The 24,045-nt window shown below is 39.4% G+C and overlaps 1 protein-coding gene across 3 annotated transcripts in view; it reads left to right on the top strand.

Moving 5' to 3' along the window:
• Positions 1–18,180, top strand: part of EPHA6 (EPH receptor A6) — an 886,412-nt gene extending 868,232 nt beyond the window's left edge. For all 3 annotated transcript variants that reach the window (XM_075854449.1, XM_075854448.1, XM_075854450.1), the window contains 4 exons: positions 3,089–3,238; positions 8,619–8,812; positions 14,355–14,504; positions 16,497–18,180. In XM_075854449.1, the coding sequence (XP_075710564.1) occupies positions 3,089–3,238; positions 8,619–8,812; positions 14,355–14,504; positions 16,497–16,611 (609 nt within the window). In that variant the 3' untranslated portion in view covers positions 16,612–18,180. The remainder of the gene's footprint in view (positions 1–3,088; positions 3,239–8,618; positions 8,813–14,354; positions 14,505–16,496) is intronic.
• Positions 18,181–24,045: the final 5,865 nt, after the last annotated feature.

Below are 24,045 nucleotides of genomic sequence, written 5' to 3'. Positions count from 1 at the left end.
AAACATATGTTAATATTTTTAGAAATATAGGAAAAAAATATATAGTAAAAAAAAAACTTTTCACATTTTCCCACTTAGTGTAAAAAAAAAAACAACAACAAAAAAACAAAACATAATTGATATGGTTGCGTCCATAAAAGTCAGAACTATTCAAATATAATGGTTATTTTGGTCACCTACCTGGGCAAAAAAAGTGAATAAAAAGTGATCAAAAAGTTGTATGTGCCACAAAAATGTACCAATAAAAATTACAGCTCGCCCCGCAAAAAAACAAGCCCTCACATAGCACCATTGACAGAAGAATAAAAAACGTATTGCTCTCAAAATATGTCAAAACAAATAAATTGTTTTTATTTTGTAAAATTAGTAAAAGATTTTAAAAAAACTATATCAATTTGGTATCGCCGGAATCATATTGACCCGCAGAATAAGGTTAACATGTCATTTTTATCGATCACTGAATGCCATAAAAACTAAACCAAACTAAAAAACAATAGAGGAATGTTTTTTTCAGTCCACCTATTATATGGTACATTAATGGTGTCATTAACAAACAACAACTCGTCTTGCAAAAAAAAAAAAGCCCTTATAAATCTATGTCAATGGAAAAATAAAAAAGTTATTTTGGAAGGCGGGGAAGAAAAAACAAAAGTGAAAAAAACAAAAAATGGCTGCGGTGGGTTAATACATTATAGACAACTACTGATTATATTGATGCTATTTCTTTGATGTGATAGAAGGACATGCACTTTTCTTCCTGGTACCCGCACTCTAAAACATATTAAACCGATAAAAACAAGGGGACATATACAAAACCACCGAAAAAGGCCATACTTACAAATGGACACAGCCAGGTTAGAAACGCTGATGGAGTGAGCAGGTGCTTTAAATAATAATAGCCACTCCCACTGGTCTTGAGGGGAGTGGTGTGTGGTGCATGGGATGCGTTTCTGACCTGGCTGTGTCCATTTGTAAGTATGGCCTTTTCGGTGGTTCTAAATCATATTATTAGGTTATTTGGCTTCATGTAAAATTGGTACTGGTCAATGCTGGCATCAGCAAGTCCTGGTCAGGTACTAGGGCCAACTGGTCTTTTTGAGCCCATGGTGATATCCTTAAACATGCTCTACACTTGCCAAGCCATGGGTGGGGTAGACAGGGGTGATCATGACTATGGAGCCATGGTCCAATGGGAGTAAATAAATTCTTTGTACAGCTCTCCAGAAGTGGTTGGTGCTACGCAAATAATATGTTATGAACGATCAAATAATGATCTTGTATTTATTTACCACACAGAAAGAAGTTTGTCCATGACTTCATTTAGTCTTATTTTCCACACTTACTCTGCTGTGCAGTACCCAGCATGGAAAAATGAAACACGATTCAAAAAAAAAATTGCAGGGGATTAATATTTTAAACAGCGAGATGTTCTTTTTCTTGTCAAGCGTCTCCCACGACATTTTTCCACTTAATTGATCGTAACAAAAGGATAATGAGAGGAGAAAAATAAAAAAAGATCTGAGAGGAGACACAGACTTCAAGCTTACTTTTCATACTTGGTGGCAATTGCCATCTTTGTGTAATGTTTCATTTGAACTTATCTCCCTTTATACGTGAGACAGTACATGAGACAGTACATGAGACAGTACATGAGACAGTACATGAGACAGTACATGAGACAGTACATGAGACAGTACATAAGACAGTATCTGATCTGCGACATTGTGTAGAGAGGATCTGTTCAGTGTCGTCCACTGGACATTCTTCTAGACCTTACTGAGTTCATGTGACACTTCTATGCTCATTAGCACAGATCCTTGACAGTCCACTGTAATTTGTCATTTAATTACATTTGGTGCTAATTCAGCATTGTCATGAGTCAGAAGGCACGGCGAATCTGATTCATAAACGTTTCAATAGCTCGGTTAATACTGCATATTGCTTAGGAATTAAATTAGCATTTTTCTCCCAGCTCATTATAGTTTTATAATCCGGTCAGAAATGCAACATCGACCCACTCAGGAAAGAAATCTTGTTACGAATAAAGGTTTTCTAGAGTAGGAAAGTGACAGGTTTGATGAATCCTCTTCAGTACTCAGATCATTTAGGAATATCTCTAAATAGCAACTAAATGGCAAGCAAGCATTTAGCATATTTAGGACATGTTTCCTAGACAGCATTAAGTGGAGTAAACTCAATGGAATGATGTGTGGTTACAATCACCATCACAGTTATGGTAGAAGATAGAAAGCTCTGCTTTGCGAACCGGTATTTTATCCACGGTTCAAGGCGACTGGCATGGTGGCTAAAAAATATATGACCAAAAACTCTGTAGAACTCATATTATTCCCAGATAACTTTGTAATACCATAATTAATTTCTTAATAATCTTAAATGGTGAAACCAACCCCTTTCTGAGCGGCGCAGGTAGTGGGGTCTAATGGGGCATGTGAACCGGGCGCTGGGTGCCAGCAGGGGGGCCAACAAGCCACTTTGCCTTGGCTAGGATATTTAGATACAGGGATGGGGGAAGAAAATGGAAACTTTGCCTCAGTTGAAGGAAAGCCTAGCTTCATAGATTGTAAGCTCTTCAGAGCAGGGTCCTCACTCCTCTTGTTTGAATTGTAAATAAGTTTTGTCACTATGTAATGTCTGATATTGTCTGTACAATGTACCCCCTGAACTGTAAAGTGCTGCGGAATATGTTTGCGCTATATAGATAAAAATGTTTATTATTATTATTATAGCTACAGCTCTGCCTCCTAATAAATTTAGGGCATATGGATGTTATAGAGGGGGGTGCGCAACAATGCATGTGAACTGTGTTTTAAAAACCTCATTTACACGCAGAAAAAAAATGTGACCACCCCAAAAAAATCAAAATAGCAGCTGATTTTTCATTTTGTGAATAAAACATAGACGTGACATCGATTGTATACCATTCTATTGAATTGAATATTTGTGACGTTCACCAGCCAGTACAGTACAAGGATTTCCAAGACCTTAGTAAATATTAAATGACAGTTTTGGTTTCTTTAGTATATTTTAACTGTTGAAACTATTTTAATGAAGATACCTTGCTTTTTAGGGTGGAAAAATTCCCATCAGGTGGACAGCTCCAGAAGCAATAGCCTATCGAAAGTTCTCTTCTGCAAGTGATGCCTGGAGCTATGGGATTGTGATGTGGGAAGTGATGTCTTATGGAGAGAGGCCATATTGGGAGATGTCTAATCAAGATGTAAGTCGCTTTTCCATATATTATTTAGACTGGTTTCCATAACATGTATTGTATGAATTGGTTTTACTTTATTGTTTTATTATTATTGTTGTTTAGAAGAGTCAGATAGAGCAATGGAGATTTAAAGGTTACCCCACCCACAATAAACAATTACCTTTTGCCTTTGATCAAGTATTCCTGGTATTGTCTCAAACATAGGATCTGGACATGACAGTGGGTCATTCTCTCTACAGGTTCCTATCCACAGGATAAAAGTTTAATCGCTGGAGGATCCACTTCTGGGACCCCCACAGATCACTGGGAGGGGGGTTAAGACTCCTTCTTCCTCTTCAGATGCACAACCGCAGATAGGAGGAGTTTGTATGGGGCGGTGGTTGAGCATGCCCACTGCCGCGCCATACAAACTCAGTGAGAGGAACAGAAGCAGCCAAGTTTCTGTAAGGGCTTATTCACATGAACGTAGAATACGTTCATGTGACGGCCGTTAAAACAATGGCCGTCACATGGACGCATGTATTTCAATGGGGGGCGCTCACCCAGACGTTGTTTTAACAGAGAGTGTGAAGGGTCCGTAGAAAAATAGAACATGTCCTATTTTCTTCTATTTTCACAGATCCCTCGATAGACTCAAATCTATGGGGATTCGTGAAAATGGGTCCCGGATGGGTGCAACTCAGATGTGAAAAACGGCAGTTTTTCACGTTTGAGTTTGCACTCTTTCGTGTGAATCTGGCCTAACTCTAATGGTGTTTGTAAGTAGTGACAGCGAGCATGCTCAACCACTGCTCCATACGAACTCCTCCTCACCACATCTAAGTAATGCAGGTATTTAAACCTAAGTAGGAGGCAGCTAGAAACCTCGTCCCACACTGATGCCATCATTGAACTGCAGTACACATCCCTGAATTCTGTTTTTGTTTGTTTTTAAAACAAAATAATAGAGTGAATTATATATGGCTAAATAAACAAATATTTTATATTTTACATTTACACATTCAATCAAGTCTGTCTTATGAGAGGATGGAAGGATTCTCTCAATAAGAATGACTGAAAGGGAGAGAGGTCGGGGAGACCTTCTCAATGACCAGGTGACAGAGAAATGAGTCCAATAGAGCTAACATGGCTGACACTGGTAGCTTTCAAACAGTAAATTCCTTTCTCCTAAAGTAAAAGTTTAGAACACAAACAGCTAATAAGCTGTGCAGAAATACTACATGCAGTTACTGTACAAAGAAGCATAGTCTAATTTTTTGTTGTTGCAGGTATATATTACATTTTAATGGACTGCGTAATTCACCTGTTGTGTTAAAACCTAATACTGGCTTTGTAGTTTGGGGGCGGTGGTGCATGTGCCCAGGGATTGAGCAGCAAACTGAATCTTTGCACAGGGTAAGGAAAAGCCTAGCATGAAAGGTTATGATAGAAAATATATAGTTGACTTGCAAAGCATAATAAAGTTATTTTTTTCTCCTTAGTATTAAAGAATATTGCCCACTGCCAGTAACATGGCACCACTGTCCACCGGTTGTGGAGACTGTAAATGGTCCTGCAAAAATGTAAAACTTTAAATATGCTGCTAATGCCCGAAATTGTCAGTTTTATAAAAAAAAAACTGAATGAAAATGCCATTAAATATTGAATAAATGTTTTTTAAAAAAAAAAAAGAAAGCCTCAAATGTTTAAAATAACAAAAAAAACACTACTCGCCTTTTCAACACCCCCACCGATCAGAGCAGATAATTTTGCTTTCCCCCAACAGTCTTCGTTTACAAGCAACAAGTGATAATGTGCCATGGCTGTGGTGATGCCAGTAATAGGATATATGACCGCTGAGGCCACTGTCAGGTACAGACATGGCACGTCATCACTGGCAGCTTTCAAACAAAGGCTGGCAGGGGACCACCAAAGCATCTGCGCTGGATCGGTGGAGATTAAAGGGGTGAGTAGTGTTTTTTTTTTGTTATTTTTAAATATTTGCAGCTTTTGATTTTTCTTGCAAGAAACTAACAACCCAATTAAAAAGATTATTTTCTCTCCCTGAACAAAAAGTTACTCAATAATCAGCGTATAAAAGGTCAGTTTCATTACTGAGAAAGTAAAGTGTAGTTAAATGTGAAGATGACACAAAGAAAAATCTTCTTCTATAAAAGGCTTCAATGTATTCATGGGTTAAAGAATTACTCATTTGTTTTCACTCAGAATAAACTGCTGTAAGAAGTAAAGTACAAAACTCAACTTACAGGTACGATGTGCGGCAAGCATTTCCAATAATTTTCATCAGAGGAAAACAAAAGTTTAGGCAAAGTACATTTATCGTTCGGAACAATTCTAAAAGACTTCTTTCAATCTGTAAGTGAATGTAGAAATTAATGTGCGCTGTAGAACTCACCGATTTTTTGAGAGGGGAAATAAAGAACAGCTAATGGATTTTATACAATGTTGACATAATTGCTTGGGAAAATTTAACAAAGAGCATGGCAGGCTGTTCGTAAGTGTGGTGTCTCCCTAGAGTAAGAACAGATCCAAAGGGACTGTCACTGCATTGTTCAAACTGATGGCGAGAAAAGAAAGTGTAGCAATTTCTACTCAATTTATTCATCAAAAGCTTTTTTTTTTTCGCAGCTAAATCGACAATAAACGCCTCCAGAGAGCGTGGCACAGCATGTGGAGTAGCTATGAGGAGATAATGAAATTACTTGGTAAATGAACTCTAGGGCCATTGGGTTTCACTACTCAGTGCCATTGTTATACATAGATGTTGTGGCATTATAGTTATTAAGCTGAGAAGGAAAATACCTTTGCAGCTTGGTATGAATTGCTATTACGTCACTTCTAGCACCCGATGGATTATCATCTCACCCTTATGCACAATACCGGAGTTATGCCACGAATACGATTAACGTATAAAACTCAATTATATTCTCTCTGGGATTTCCTAGTAGCATTGGGTGTGAGCTCGATCTATTATGTATCCAGTATACACACTGTGTACAATTATTAGGCAAGGATTCATTTTATTATTGAACAACTCCAGTGCTGTCGGTCAATCCAAAATGTGAATAAACCTCAAACCTGAATATTTAAGAAAGTAAAAGTGAGGTTTGGCCTTTCTTAGGAGAATATCTGTGTGTGCATATTTATTGGGCAACTATTAGGGTATGTGCACACCAGGGAATTACGTCCGTAATTGACGGACGTATTTCGGCCCCAAGTACCGGACCGAACACAGTGCAGGGAGCCGGGCTCCTAGCATCATAGTTATGTACGACGCTAGGAGTCCCTGCCTCTCCGTGGAATTACTGTCCCGTACTGAAAACATGATTACAGTACGGGACAGTTGTCCTGCAGGGAGGCAGGGACTCCTAGCGTCGTACATAATTATGATGCTAGGAGCCCGGCTCCCTGCACTGTGTTCGGTCCGGTACTTGCGGCCGAAATACGTCCGTCAATTACGGACGTAATTCTCTCGTGTGCACATATCCTTAGTGCGTAGAATTATTATGTAACTAAATGAAAAAGGAAAATTTTCCCATCTCACTTGTTTATTTTCATCTGTTAACCCCTTAGTGACCAGCCTATTTGAAGCCATATTTTTTTTATTTTTTTCGTTTTTCCATCGTCGCATTTAAAGAGCTATAAATGTTTTATTTTTAGTCGACATAGCTGTATGAGGACATTATTATAATTTATTTTTTTTTGCAGGATTAGTTGTATTATTTATTGGCACCATTTTGGGGTACATATAATTTTTTGATTAAAAGGTATTAACTTTTTTTGGGGAGGGATAGAAAAAACAGCAATTCCACCACTGTTGTAGGCATTTTAAATTTATACCGTTCACCGTACGGCGTAAATATCATGTTACCTTTATTCTATGGGTCGGTACGATTACGACGATACCACATATGTAGAGGTTTTTTATGTTTTACAACTTTTGCACAATAAAAACCCTTTTGAACTGAAATTATTTGTTTTTGCATCGTCGCTTTCCAAGAGACATAAATTTTTTATTTTTGCGTCAATCTAGTGATATGTGGGCTTGTTTTTTGCGCGATGAGACATAGTTTTTAATGGTACTTTTTGGGGGTACATGGGACTTATTGATTAACTTTTATTATAACTTTTATGGGGGACAATGGAAAAAAAGAGCAATTCCACCATAGTTTTTATCGTTTTTATTTTACGGTGTTCCCCTTGTGGTTTAAATTACATATTAACTCTATTGTTTGGGTCATTATGGTCGCGGCGATACCATATATGTGTAGTTTTATTTCTTTTTTACACTTTTCCTAGTAAAACCACTTTTTAATGGAAAAAGGGGTTTTAATTTTTTTTTAACTGTAATCTTTATTAATAATTTTTATTTCACATTAATTACTTAAAACTGAGAGGGAATCTATTAGGACGTGCCTCTGGCGCGACCTAATAGGCATATAGCCAGGGCAGGCCTAGGGGCCTTTGTTAGGCCCCCGGCTGCCATGGCACCCCATCGGAGGCTCGCGATTGCATTTGCAGGTTGCTGATGGGTGACAGAGCTTGCTCACTCCCTCCCTCTGTAAACGACTTAAATGCTACGGTTGCTATTGACTGCAGCATTTAAGCAGTTAAACGGCCGCAATCGAAGTAAACTTCGATCACTACCGTTGGAGCAGTAGCCTGGCTGTCATCAGACAACCGAGCACCCACTCAAGCCTGCACGAGACACCCATGCTGTACTTAGACTAGGCTGCCGTGAAGAGGCGGCGGCCTAGCCTAAGGCCCCTTAGTGACTGCCGTGAAAAGGCATATTGGTGGTCACTAAGGGGTTAAAGTGAGAATAGTAAACAAACCAAAATTTACGAATAAACATTTCTGACATTTCCCAAAAAAATTTGTGACCAATATTGCCACTCTTCTTTTCAATAACAGTCATAAGCCATCCATCCATGGGATCTGTCAGTTTCTTAATCTGTTGACGATCAACTTTTTGTGCAGCAGCAACCACCGCCTCCCAGACACTGATCAGAGAGGTGTACTGTTTTCCTTCACCGTAAATCTCCCGTTTAAGAAGGGCCCACAAGTTCTCAACCGGGTTTAGGTCAGGTGAGGACGGGGCCATGTCATTTTTTCATCTTTAAGGCCTTTACTGGCTAGCCATGCAGTGGAGTACTTCGATGCATGCGATGGAGCATTGTCCTGCATAAAAATCATGGTTTTCTTGAAAGATGCAGACTTTTTCCTGTACCACTTCTTGATGAATGTGTCTTCTAATAACTGGCAGTAGGTTTGGTATCTGATTTTTAGTCCATCTTCAACACGAAAAATCTTCAGTATTAACGCTACATGTGAACTTAAAATATGTCATTTGAGTAACATAATACTTGTGTGTGATTATTTTCAGGTCATTCTGTCTATAGAAGAAGGTTATCGTCTCCCTGCTCCAATGGGTTGTCCAGTCTCTCTTCATCAGTTAATGCTTCTCTGCTGGCAGAAAGAAAGGAATCACCGACCTAAGTTCTCAGACATTGTCAGCTTTCTAGACAAGCTCATCCGCAACCCCAGCTCTCTTAATATACTTGTTGAAGATGTTCTGGGGTAAGAAATATAACACTAGGCATTGTCTTATTTCTTAGGCTTCATTCACATCTGCGTTAGGACTCTGTTCATAGGTTCCATCTGAGCTTTCAGAACGAAATCCAAACTGAAACAAACGGAAACCATAGGTTTCCATTTGCATCACCATTGATTTCAGTGGTGACGGATCCGGTGCAAATGGTTTCTGTTTGTCACCGTTGTTTAAGTGTTCCGTTGTTTTGACGGAATGAGTAGCGCATTCGACTACGGTAGCCAGAGGCATAATTTGAAGATCCTAGGCCCCAATGCAAAAGCCTTAACAGGGACCACTAACTGTAATGTAGGATTTGTAGAATTGGTCTCATTATATGTTTCAGAGGGACGCCCCTTAGGCTTCAGAGCCTGGGTGTGACTGCTACGTCCCCTATGCCCTGGTTTCAAAGATGTGCATTTAAAATAGTCAAACTGCAGAACTGTATTTCTTCCGGAGTTGGAACCTTAGAGATAATCTCCAGTCCATCAATAACTCTTAAAAAAAACTATTTTGTCACGTGGCCCCAATGTTTGTCCTTGTTGATTTAACCTTGATTTTCCTGTGTGGGTCCTAAATCTATTTCTAAATTGCTGTTTGTCATATGTTTGTCCTGTAATAGAACTCCCCATCCATTAGGCCATATGGGCACCATAGAGGTGGTTTTCCCGCTCTGGACGTGGCTAGCAGCAACGTTCCCTGGTGATAGCAACTTGCTCACTGGTAGTTTTCTAAAGACTGACGCATTGCAATCAACTGGTCACTGGGCCGGCTTGATAGGACAACCCCTTTAATTTAATCCAAGAGCTGTAAATATGTGAGTCTATCTATAATAATAAGAAGGACTTTTTGTGATCCATATATTTTGATCATGTGTAGAGGGGTTCCTTGTGAGGGAGACGCAGTCGATCTGCTACTAAAAAAAACGACCTTAGTTTTAAAAATAGCTTGAGGAATTTGGACATTTCTTTTAACTAACAGTAAAAAATTCAATATTTATATTAAATCTATAATAAGATGCTCATTTATCATCTCACTGTATGGATGAGGGAACTTCACTGAATAACACACTACAGTAGACTAAAGGGCATTGGAAAATAGATCACAGGATCATGATCATTAAATTCAAACTACTTTGACCTATGAACAGAGAAATAAGTCAATGAACATAATAAAGAAAAACCTTGACTAATATAGCTGCTATTAATCCACGTGCATAAAGGCAGCTGCTGATGAAGAGGAGCCTCAGCACTGAATGACTTGTGTGTGCCCTCTGTACTATGGCGGTATTATTTATTTGGGTCTTAAACTGGTCACTGGAGAAGTACAATGCGGCCGTGGTTTTTAGCTCATTTACTGCATGCTGTTATCTTGAGAGATCTCTTAATCATGTTAATTACCGTTATCTTTTACAATAACACAATCCTTTCAAGTATGAGTACTGTCTATTATAAGCTGTGAGCGCATCTAGCTATATACCAGAAGACTAAGCTTCGCCTGATAAATTGTCACTGCTGTTTTATTGGATGGGTTCCTTCTGTTAATGTATCATCAGTTCTGATGTTCCCATTGTTATACTGTAGCAACATACCTGCCAGGGAAGGAAACCTAATTATACAAATGTTAGCTTAGAAATGACCACAATAAGGGACGTCCTTTAATGGATACACTGTGTTATGCAGGGACTAAGGGGGCGGTGCCTGACACAGGAATTCACTCTTTGGTATTCAATCCCTGTCATAGACATCCCGCTTTTGCATTGTGAATGCTACAAACATTGCAATTTTCTAACAACTAAGTCCTCCCTCACACCCTAGTCTGGTTATGGTGAGACTAAAAAAGTGCTAATCATTCTGGGCACCATAGACGTTTTAACTGTACCTAACCACTGGAGGGTGAGAAAACTCCCTTAGTCCAAGCGTTAAGACTTTCCAGGCTAGAAAATCTTTAAATTTGATGATTCGTTAGACTGCATAAAACAAGCAGTTAGAGTAATGTTTTTTTTTTTTTTACATTTTCCCTTACACCTCTTTCACATGACCTAATTCAGGTCGGGAAAAACGGTCCCTGTGTGGATTCCCCGGCCCAACCCCGGTACAGGTGAATGGGACTCCTAGCATCATAGACATTTATGATGCTAGGAGTCTATGCCTCCTCACGGAATTGCTGTTCTGTACTGAACAAAATTATACAGTATGGAACAGCAGTTCCCTGGGGAGGCAGAGACTCCTAGCATCATAAAATATCCATAATGCTAGGAGTCCCGTTCACCTGTACCGTGGTCGGGCCGGGAAATCCAGCCAAACTGGACCGCTTTTCACGGCCCGAACTTGGGCGTGTGCAAGAGGGGTAATAGTACACAGTGGTCCCTCAAGTTACAATGTATCATTGTACGATCATTGTAAAATGAAGATATTGTAACTAATGACGATAACTCTAAGGGAAACTAGTAATTGGCTTTAAATCCCCCAAACGTCAACCCAAAATAAGAAAAAATGAAGAGTAAAGTAAAATAATCACATAACTAAAACCGATAAAGCAAGTCCTTACATATAAGAGTCAGAAAGAACTGCTGGATGGCGTGAATCACTATATCTGATGAGGATAGCAGCTTCTTAGGGTCCTGTACAGTATACACAGGGAAAATTAATAATACAATGGAGACATCGTCCCCAGGCGTCCAAAGCAGCAGCTAATCCTAACACACATTGAAATACATACAAATACACTGGGGAGAGCTCCTGACGTATACATTAATTGTAGGCTATAACTGAGACCTGACCATGGAATCCGTCACCTATAGACTATTATGGTATCCAGTAGATTTATATGTCATGAACTCACATGACCCTTTTTTTTTTAATGACGTAATTGTTAGGGTATGTGCACACGGCTTAGCAAAATACGTCTGAAATTACGGAGCTGTTTTCAGGAGTACTCGCGGCGTCTTTTACGGATGTAATTGGAGCTGGTCTTCATTGGAGTCAATGAAAAACGGCTCCAAATACGTCCAAGAAGTGTCCTGCACTTCTTTGACGCGGGCGTAAAATTTTACGCGCCGTCTTTTGACAACGACGCGTAAAATGACACCTCGTCTGCACAGAACATCGTAAAACCCATTGCAGGCAATGGGCAGATGTTTGCAGACGTATTGGAGCCGTCTTTTCAGGCGTAATTCGAGGCGTAAAACGCCTCCATTACGTCTGAAAATAGGTTGTGTGCACATACCCTTAAATGATGCCATTGTAGTCTATGGGTGACGAATGCCACTATTAGGCATCTGTCACAGGCATCCGTCACCCATAGGCTATTATGGTAGTTTTTTAACATAAACTTATTGAAAAGCTATTAAAAAGCCCATGACGTATAAGTTAAACAGATGCTTGTGATGTATGACATACAGTTGCATATGTCACCCATAGGCTCCCATGTTAAAATAAAAACTATACCGCTCGGTATTGGGACTGAATAGCATAGTCTAATACGCTATTCAATACCTAAAAATAATGTTTTACAGACCTATACCAGCCCGATGAAGGCTAAAAGGACACTCTTTTGGCCTCTGTCAGGCTAATGTAGTCCTATGAACACGTTTAGCATGTACATCAGGAGCTTTCCCAACTTACATGCTTGACGCAGGGCAGAAACATGTTGTGAATGAGGCCTAACATTGTATTGCAGAGAGGCGCTAGTAGATAGCTAGTCTGCACATGCTCTTTAGTAATGCAGCGCCCACTGATTGGCTCTACTTGTCCTCAATGTCCTGCTGTCATTTACAGACATTTTACCTGTAAAATATGCGCATGGATTGGCAGGGACTTTCAACCAGTCCGTTGTGCCGCAAAGCATAACTGGCTGGGCCATTGTAATTTGCATTATAATTTGCATGTGGTTTCAAGTTATAATGTGTCAGGAAGAACATAGTAGGTTGACAATATTGTAACCATTGTAATTTGAGGGACTACTACGGTATATTCAATCAGGTTTTAAAGGAAATGTGTATAGTTAGTGTATAAATGATTAAACATTGTTCTAATTTTTTTAATTTTTTCACGAGTCAGGAAATATTATAAATTAGATTCTAATTTATAACATTTCCCTGTGCTGGTCACTCGATGGAGCAATTCCCAAAATGTCAGCATTGGCATGTGGTAAATCAGGGGTAATGTGGTAATGTGGTAAAGCAACCACATTGCTTTATGCTGCAAAATTTGAGAAGACACACTCGCTCTAGCGTCGTCAAACAATCCCCCTCCTTTATCCTGGCTAGTGCCAGGAGAAAGGAGGGGATTGAATGTTCAAACCTCCTACACTGTGTGTCGCCATTTTTTGAGCGAATGCACAATGTAGGAGAATTACATACGGTAGTAAACACACAGTAAAAACACGAACAAACACAGACATAACTTACCTGCTGCTGCCGCTCCCTCCCGTCCGTCTGCTCCTAGTGCTTGCTTCAGAACACATGTCCGGAAGCCGCAACCGGAAGTAGTAATCTTACTGTCCGGCCGCGGCTTCCGGTCCACAAGAAAATGGCGCCGGATGTCGCTCGGCCGAAGACCTTCCATTTGGACTGTGTGGGAGCGGCTCATGCGCCGTTCCCACACAGACGGCGTACAGCATAGTGAATGGAACGGCTCCCGTTCGAATTCTCTATGGAGCTGTATGTGCCGTATTCCATGTCTGTATGTGTCGTTAATCGACACATACAGAGATGAAAAAAAAAATGGCAGCCCCCATAGAGAAGAAAAAGTTAGAAAATAAAAAAAGTAAAACACAAACACACAAATAAATATATATTTTTTTTAATAAAACACTAAAAGCAAATTGATATAAAAAAAAAATTTTCGCGACACCCGTCCTTTAAGTAAGATCCAGAATTATTTAGTTTTCATATTGATCAAGTAATCTCTCCTGCAGGGTAAATGAATGCTTAGTAGCCATAAACCTTGAATTTATAGTAAGATAATGACATTAGGAGGCTAGGGATATACTGAGACATGTCATACTATCCCTATTGTTGCATCTTTGTTACAGTGATAGTGATGGCTATGGACTCAGCTCTCAGCGCTAATGGAAAAAAGCAGTGCACTATCGTTTGGCTATTATAATGATAACAACCTAAAAGCTATTTAAATAGCTTTAACATATACCCACATCATAGACCCAGGTATAGTAGAAATCTATAGTGTTCGTAGCTATTACCAGTAAGACCCCATTTTCATCACATTTGTTGCCTATGTTTAACATATATGCCGAGAAAAGCCAAAATGACACTCTTTTGGCCTGCGTCAGTGGAGCCCTATGTACATGGTTAGCGTGCATATCGGGAGCTTTCCCAACGTACATGCTAAATGTATGGCAACAACATGATGTGAATGGGGCCTTAGTCATATCAATTTAATCTATGCATAAAAGTTTAGCAGCATACAACATAACATTTTTTAGAAAAAATATATACTGTTGAGTCATCTGTTCTATACTATGGTTGACCTATTAACTAACTAAATAATTTTCTTCTCTTTTCTGCAGTATGCCAGAGTCACCAGGGGAAACACCAGAATATAATTTTTTTGTCACAGTCACAGAGTGGCTAGAGTCTATAAAGATGGGTCAGTACGCTTGTAATTTCATGGCGGCTGGGTTTACAACGTTGGACTTGGTTTGCAGAATGTGCATTGAGTAAGTAATTGCCAAATACAGTATGACCGAAACACTATGGCGGGATCAGCGTATTGATAGAGCTTGACTTATGCATTCAGTAGAGCAAATGTATAAATGTATATTGTGAGAAGACTTTATCCAGAAATCACAAATTTTATTTTTTAGAACTTTCAAAAGGTGCCCATACACATTAAATAATAATCGGTCAAACCAGTCCATTTTGGTGGAGACAGCTGACTAATGTGTATGGGGAAAGAATGATCGGGCATGTCAGATTTTAACATGCCGATCCTTTGTTCCCGTGGAAATAAACATGTTCGCTCGGCCGAGCGTGCATGTTAATGGACGGAAGGAATAGACGTTGACCGAACAAGCATTTGGCCAATAGCTATCCCAAGGGTACAAGCATCTTTAGTCACATGATAAGCAGATATAAATTTGGAAAATTTGAGAGAGTAAAAGTAGGGCATCTTATCCAAAGCTGGGCATACACATGGCATAGCTGCCAGATTAACCTGTAGCTGTCGGATAGTTGTCAGCCAAATGTATGTTTATCAGCTTATCTCCTATGGGAACAAAGGATCAGGCATGTCGAACAACATGCCCGATCCGTCTTTCCTCCAACATCTGTCATTTGGGGGACAGTCGGGAGGTTCCATATATAAGAGCGTTGGCAGGTTCGACCAGCTTTTAATAAGGGGCATATAATACTTCAGTTATGGGGAAAGGGTGTCCAAATTAAATTTCTCTCCTTTTGGAGAAATGAAGACGATGGAGGTACAGTCACTGTATATTAATATACAATTTGTTTTACTTATGATCCAACAAAGCAACTGAGATCATTGTATGCAGTTGAGAGTAAAGACATTTAAAAGGATTGAATATGTTTTAATGCTTCTATTGTCATGGCCAAACCAAAGCTAACCCAGCCTCTATATTAAAGGACAGAAAACATCCAGGGGAAACCAGGTTATTTAATTTGGCTGCATGGGTGGAAAGTCTGAAAGTGTACAGCTCTTTTCTTCTCAATAGATTTATTTATTGTAAGAGTCATGAAACATTCTCCACAGGAATCAGTAATCATGGAAACTGAGTTGAACAGAAACAGAATACACAAGAATGCTGACATTAATAAAATAATGTAACCCGTAAACTGCCAGTAGATGAACATGACAAACTTTAATAAAATTGGGATAGATAGACAGAGAGAGAGAGGGAGCGATAGACAGACAGATAGATAGATGGATGGATGGATGGATATTCGTCCAATAAGAGACAGCACTCCAATTTGTGATAGAAAAAACTGCTTTTTATTAGCCCCTGTGCAACGTTTCGGCTCTTTACATGGAGCCTTTCTCAAGTATGCTTGAGAAAGGCTCCATGTAAAGAGCCGAAACGTTGCACAGGGGCTAATAAAAAGCCGTTTTTTTCTATCACAAATTGGAGTGCTGTCTCTTATTGTAGGAATATTGAGTATCTGGGAGCAGTGATCGGGCTCCTGGGACGTGCACCCACCTATATTCCTGACTGGTGCTGCTGGATGGTGGGATAGATAGATAGATAGATAGATAGATAGATAGATAGATAGATAGATAGATAGATAGATAGATAGATAGATAGATAGATAGATAGATAGATAGATAGATAGATAGATAGATAGATAGATAAGATTAGATAGATAGATAGATAGATAGATAGATAGATAGATAGATAGATAGATAGATAGATAGATAGATAGATAGATAGATAGATAGATAGATAGATAGATAGATTAGATAGATATAGATAATGTCCTAAAACTTAATTCTTGTAAAAATTTAGTTCTGGAAAATATAAAAATAGGGTCTGTAATAGGATGACATGTATTATTGGGCTTAGATAGTGATATTCCTGCAGTAAATACAGTCACAATTGCAGTTCACGGATGTAATGTATATATACAATTGCTCTACATCTCCTCTCATTTATTAGCGATAATCTTGAGTAATATTCTCATTTCTCTTCCTGTAGTGACATAAGAAGAATTGGTGTCACGCTCATCGGACACCAGCGAAGAATAGTGAGCAGCATACAGACTTTACGATTACAATTGATGCATATACAAGAAAAGGGATTTCATGTATGAAAATAGTTGAAGCAACTGTTTTGTGCCTCAGTATTTCTTTAACAGAAGAGATTCTTATTCCTCATAATGGATTCTCACTCTCTAAACTACTGGACTCGTCTGAAGAGAGAGAGGGAGATCTCAACACTTCCAGACTGAAGTTTTTGAAAACTTTAAATAGATATGTCTTCAAGTTACGGACAAGTAGAATCCTGGGCCCCACAGCAAGACTTCTGGCATCTGATGAGTGACTACGCATGGGTGTGAAACGTTGTGTGGCATCTTTATCCAACTGATCGTGAACTCAATGGCAGTTTTGTCAACTCTAGCTTCCTTCTCATGTAGCAAGATGGTGGTATCAGCCTAGCCTACGGACTGCTGTTGTTTTGTGATCTTGTAGCTAATATAAATTGTGAATATTAAAATAAAAGAGTATACAGAAAATGTAGAAACAACATTTTAGGTGAATTTTGGATTGAAGTATCTATTAAAGGGGTTGTCTATTTTCAAATATCCTTTTAGGGAATTCTGAATTAATGAAGGTAGGTCCCTCATCTATTATCCTGAGCAGAGACTAGTTACAAAGAACGTCTGTTGCTCTGGAGGACCCAACACATCTGTGCATTACATGGACAGCTCATTGATTTCAATGGGAATTGTGTAATGCTTCATTTCGCCTGTGGCAGTGCTGTAGGGAAATGTAACACTTTCTGCCAAGTTCTCCCACAGAGTACAGTTGATCACTGGTGTTCCAAGTGTCAGACACCTTGTGATCTGCTTATGGGAGGAGACAACCCCTTTAACGTCATACAATGAATGCAGCCAATTTGTGGGTTAAATTTATAGTCCAGAAATTATTTGGGGCTATTGACATTAATGAAGCAAAAGGCACTTTATTCCTGTCTAAGTGATGTCACTAGTTCCTGATGAATGCACAAGAAGAACATTTGGTCACCATCCTATGGTTGCCTATTTTGTGTGTAGGACATAGGTACAATGTGGATATCCAAAATTTAAGCTGCTAATGTTTTATTTCCTTATTTATGGAGAATATTAGATATCTCTACAATGGTTTGATGTAGTGAGCTTGTGTGTCTGGATATTTGAGGTCATTAACAAAGTGTACTTCCTGAGGCCCAGGATTGAATTGTCCATGTAATCGATACTCTATATTCTTGTACTTTTACAGTTTAGAATCGAAAAAAAAAGAAATCTTTGTCTTCTAGTGTTTTTACTTCATCTATGCCTCAGAAATCCTTTCCATAAAAAAAGATGCAAGAGAGCTTTGCTAGTGTCATAAGCAGCCAGGACAAGGACTTACATGTCCATTGTTTTTTTTAGAGAATATATAAAAGCACATGGTAAAATATAGAATAGGACATAGATTATATATAAATGTTTCAATACTCCATGTCTTTCATGGTTCAGTATGGGTATCATAAAGATCTATTTAGTTGGTCAGTACCACTTTCTTTTTCTTTCTCATGTATAGTGGCATATAGTGCCTTTTACAGGGTCTGTCATATTAACATAGGACTGCTGCTTTTGAAAGACCCAATAAAAGTTTTCTCCAAGGTCATTTCAAGATTACTTTGTGGTCATGTTTGATATCTTGTTTCTGTACTTCTTCAACCAATACAAATGGCATACATTGTAGTCAACCCACAACGCCCAGGTACAATGCCACTGAGACAGCCACAGGCACTCAAGATCATTATCTGTACACATATGGTCTAGACTTTCTTTTAACCGTATAGGAGTGTGGAGGAATAAAACGGCTTCATTCGGTGCATATGGTATGGAGCATCTATCTTCTATATTTTAGGTTAGGTGTAACATTTTCGGAGCCTTGCCACCAGTTATTAATTTCTCATATAAGTCCATGTTCACATCTGGTGAGAAACTCTGTTCGGAGCTAGCACAATCTGTCAAAGGTGATGGGAAAAATAGTGCTGCATGCTTCGGACACCTCGGTAAAACCCGACAGACCCCATAGTCCCGAGTCCTGTTGGCCAATGTATTGTGACCGGCACCAATAGAGAAGTTGCAGCCCCCCCCCCCCAAATTTAAGTCTATTGGAGGACCTAATAGTAAAAACAAGGTACTTATCCCATCTTGGTACATTTTGTACTATGAGCAATAGCTGTACTTCTCACACAGCTCTTCTCATTAATGACCAGGGGATTCTAGGTTGCGGACATCATTCATACTGTATTAACCAAACCACCTTGTGTTGAAGATTATAGTATGAGAATTTTGTATTTAAAATGGATTTTATGGTTTTATTTAAATAAAACGTAATCAATGTATAATGAAAAATGATGCAACTTTCTCATATAATTGTATATCACGTCCTCACATGTTTAAAGATCTATGCTTGCTGTCAATGCCTTGTTTCAGTGGCATACCTACCATAGAGGCAGACCATATAACTTCTATAGAGCACGTGGTGAGAGGTAGCCAGGCACTAAACTGCTTCCCCTGCTTCCTGTCACACAGTCCTAGTGATTGCCTGCAGCCACCACTAGGGGCAGCATACTGCATGCATATTTTCACAGCCCCCATTGAGTTCAATACTAGTGTTATAAATCTGTATGCAGTGAGTATTCCCCTACTGGTGGCTGCATGCAGCCAGAATTTTATTGTTCAACTCTATGAATGAAAAACACTGCTGTGAAATATTATGAAATGATCGTGAACATTAATTTTAAAATATTACATATGAAAGAGATCTCATTAAAGTGCGGCCCATTCTAAATTTGTGGTCCTTTGACTCCGGGGTACGCCTGTGGTCTTGCATACATTCAGAGTCTGAAAACCTGTGACATGCAGGGCTCATTGTAAGGCCTTATTCAGATGAACGTTGTATACGTGCGTCCGCTGTCCGTTAAAAAAACAGACAGCACACAGACCTATGCAATTCAATAGGGCTATTCAGACATCCGTGATTTTTCACAGAGCGTGTTTCCGTTGTGTGAAACTCACTGCATGTCCTATTCTGCTCCGTTTTTGTGGACCACGTCACCCATTGATGTCTATGGGTGAGTGAAAATCACGGACAGCACACGGATGTGTTTCACGCAACAGTTGAAAAAAAAATATGTTGAGAAAAACTGACATTAAAATCTAATGCCACACGGAACTGAAATGCGTGAAATACGATCCGTTTTTTGCGGATGCAAGACTGACACGCTCGTCTATATAAGTTATAAACTCGAGAAAAAAGGAGTCCAAAGTATCCAAATGTTTAAAGAAATACAAAATCTTTATTGAACAACATAGGAATCTAAAATACAATATTTAACTGGATCATCAAATGGAAGTACATTTTAATAAAAATTGGATACAGGTAATGCATGACATAGATAAAAATTTAATACAAGTAGTGTATAGTATAGAAAGATCTTAATAATCACTGACGGCTTAGTCACTTTCTCTAATTGTGTGGGACTGATCCTACGAACGGCAGTCTGCAGCTGCCGAATCAGTCTCTCTCATTGCGTCCAGCGATGTGCTGGGTGCGTGCACTTTGATCTTTACGATACACATGAGCCGTCTTTTGATACAATTTTAACCTTTTGTTGTTGTCTGTCTGTTTGATTCATTAATAAAAGTTATATTTTAACTGCTACTACTGACACCAATTCTATGGTGGCTGGGAAATTGGGACCTCTGTGCCTCGGCACATTTTTTTCTCATTGTTCATTTATCCCTGCCAGCCACTAGGGGTCTTCCTTTTGCTTTTAGTATAGAAAGATCACTCTTAGAAACATACTCATGTGAGTAAATATAAGTCAGGACAGAAAGACAAAGAAAAAGTGAGAGTGAGATGTAAATAATCACAGTTCCTGTTTAATAAATATGAAGAGAGTCCTAGTTTTCACTACAACCTGACAAAGTCATAGTCAGATGCTTACCCATATTCAGTGGTGTAGTGGTATGACCCAGTGGATAAAGTGATGCCCCAACGCGCATTTCGCGTATCGCTTCTTCAGGGGGGTCTATATAAGGCCTGAGAGATAGCTCTGCTACACTGTAATGAGTTGTGCACCATGTGTGACTAATATATTATCAGGACAGGTTTTCGGACTGCACCAGGACAGGTTTCTTTTGATATAGGTGCGGGTCCCAGAGCATCTATTTGACATTTATGGCATATCCTATGCATATGCCATAAATGTCTGTTAGGAATACTCCTTTAATGGTATAAAACTGAAGCTATAATGTTTCATTTCTTTTAAATGGTAACTAAAATTTCAGAAAACTTCTGACATGTCATAGTGATATGTCAGAAGTTTTCATCGGTGGGGGTCTGAGCACTGAGACCCCCACCGATCGCTAAAACAAAGTGGCAGAAGCGCTCAGTTTATTTATTTATTTCTGTTACTTATATAGCGCCAACATATTCCGCAGCGCTGTACAAAGGTCCACACTTACTGTCCCCATTGGGTCCCACAATCTAAGTTCCCTATCAGTATGTTTTCTTTTTGGGGTGTGGGAGGAAAGCCACACAACCACAGGGAGAACATACAAACTCCATGCAGATGTTGTCCTTGGTTGGATTTGTATCCAGGACTCCAGCGCTGGAAGGCAACAGTGCTTACCGCCAAGCCACCGTGCTCTCGGTTGAGCGCTGAGCCGCTTGGTTTCTAAACGGCTTTTCTTGTAAAGCTGAGGTAATGGTGTACAGACTCAATAGAAAGTCTATGAGCCCTGACACCAACTGTTCTGCTTTCCGAGAAAAGACGATCAGAAACCAAGCGGCTCAACCGAGCGCTTCTGCCGCTTCGGTTTAGCGATCAGTTGGGGTCTCAGTGCTTAGACCCCAACCGATCAAAACTTCTGAAAGTTAAGTTACCCTTTAAAGTAAAGTTAGGGCTCATGTACATGGCCGTATTACAGATCCATGTTGTACAGGGCCTTAATACACCCCCATAGAACTCTATGGGCCCATACTGTACCTACATGTGCCTCCAATTTTATATAGAGGCATACAGAAGTTTTCTCTCACGGATTAAACACTCATTATAGCAACATTGGCAGCTACACATTCTATTATGTAATTTGCTAACAATGCTTTGTGTTATTCATGTGATAAAAGTGACATAGCTATTATACATTTATATTTTACTGTCCAAATATGAATACATACTTTACAGGATATTTCACATACTTAGATATCTATTTATTTTCTGCATATTGTTGGAATTGATAGTTGGTGGCTACATTTCTTCCACAATACACTATATACTCTGAGCATACCGTAAACGACTGTCAGCATATTGTATACTATTGGGCATATTGTATATGTGGTTGTACTGGGGCGTTTGTGAGCTGGCAATTCACTATAAACCTGACTATGCATTCTGGGAAATAATGTACAATAGTCTTTTGACAGGGTCTACATATGGACGTTTAACTCTTTTATACCATGCTTATAATGAGTTGCATGTAGACGGTGGGTCGGATGGTCAATTGTTAAGAAATATGCATCATATTAAACTTCCTGTCTACTATACAGTTTACAAGGTGTGCATGTGTATATACAATATATACATATTCACTACACTCAATAAATTCGGTGTCCAGTTTTCATATTGGCTAATAGTCTGCTGTTATATCTAATCCCACAAAAATCCAATGCCAACAAACTATTAACTGTGTTAACAATGGCAGTACATGTGCACCTTCTTGGTGCAAATCGAAAGTATCTAGCCGAAGGTCAGCAGCAAGCAAAAGAAGAAAAAAACACTCCAGATTGTACACGAAGAGTATGTTCACACAGGTCGGATACGCTGCGTAAAAGTACACAGAGTCACCAAATTGTGGTGCCGATTTTTGCCTGGAAACGCTGCTGCGGAAGACAGAGCAAAAAAAAAAAAAGACAATACTTACCTTCACTGGCGTTGCCATAGTGACACATCCCTCTGTTCAATTTGTGGTCCTGTGAGGAGGCCGGGCTTCACAGAGACATCCGGGGGAACAAGGAGTCGTCGATATGACACAGCCAGGGGAGAAAGTATAGACTTTTTCAAAAAATTTAAGCTTGAAAAAGTGTTATTTTTTCAGATTTGCTATTTTTGCGGCGGATCTAAGGTCTTCCACTGCGGATCTAAGGTTTTCCACTGCGGATCTAAGGTTTTCCATTTGCTATTTATTGCGGCTATTACCTCCCCATTGAACACAATGGAGACAAACCGCAACAAAAATCCAACAATTCATGTCATGTCAATTTATGCTGCGGATTAGAAAACGCACCGCAGGTCCATTCATGCACGTTTTCTCATAGGGACTATTTCCGCAACGACTGGATGAGATTTGTTCAAGTCTTATCAACTTTGCTGCTACTGTAATACGCTGCGAATTTTGCGCAATGAAATCCGTTGTGGAAAATCCACAGCTAATCCGCACCGCATGCACATACCCTTAACAGCTGCTTTGTCTAATGCTTCCATTTCTAACAAGTTTAACCTCTTCCCGCGCTACGCCGCAATAGTACGTCCTGCAGAGGGGTTAGTTCCCGCATCCAGACGTACTATTGCGGAGTAGTTCCCGGCGCACACTGTCCTAACGGACAGTGTCCGGGAACCGGGAGGTCAGCTGTCCCTGACAGCTGACACTCCAGCTTTGCCGGTCAGTGGACCATCGCTGCTGATTTCGGCAATTAACCCCATAAATGCGGCGACGGATTGCCGTCGCCGCATTTAAGTGGTTTGAAGCACATCGGCAGCCCCCACGAAGTGATCGTGGGGGCTACCGATGCTTGTCGTGGCAATCGGAGGTCAGATAATGACCTCCGGGTTGCCATGTACGGAAGCCTCGGCGGAGCAGCCTCGGGCCGCTCCTCCGAGACTTCCTGTCCTGTCACGTCACAATGACAGTTAGAGTACATTACACTACGTGTGTAGTGTAATGTACTCCAGCAGCGCTCAAAGCTGCAAGTCTAAGTGTCCCCTAGTGGGACAAGTGAAAAAAGTAAAAAAAAAGAATAAAAATGTTTTAAAAAAAAGTGTAAAAATAAAAGCTATAAGTTATATAAACAAACAATTTATTTCCTATAATAAGTCTTTCATTATAGGAAAAAAATGAACACGTTAAAAAAAGTAAACATATTTGGTATCACCGCGTTCATAACGACCCCAGCTATAAAACTATAATGTTATTTTTCCCGCACGATGAACACCCCAAAAAAAATCAATAAAAAACTACACCAGAATCGTGATTTTTTTGGTCACCACCCCTCCCAAAATAGAGAATAAAAAGTGATCAAAAAGTCACATGTACCCGAAAATAATACTGATAAAAACTACAACCCGTCCCGCAAAAAACAAGCCCTTACACCGCTTTTTTGACTGAAAAATAAAAAAGTTACGGCTCTCAGAATATTGTGACACAGAAAATAAATTATTTTATAAAAAAGTGATTTTATTGCGCAAACGCTGCAAAACATAAAAA

This window comes from Rhinoderma darwinii, chromosome 2 (genome assembly GCF_050947455.1).
Source record: "Rhinoderma darwinii isolate aRhiDar2 chromosome 2, aRhiDar2.hap1, whole genome shotgun sequence".
Taxonomy (NCBI): domain Eukaryota; kingdom Metazoa; phylum Chordata; class Amphibia; order Anura; family Rhinodermatidae; genus Rhinoderma; species Rhinoderma darwinii.
The sequence above is the reverse complement of the archived record's forward strand: the minus strand, read 5'-3'. Positions and strand labels throughout refer to the sequence as shown.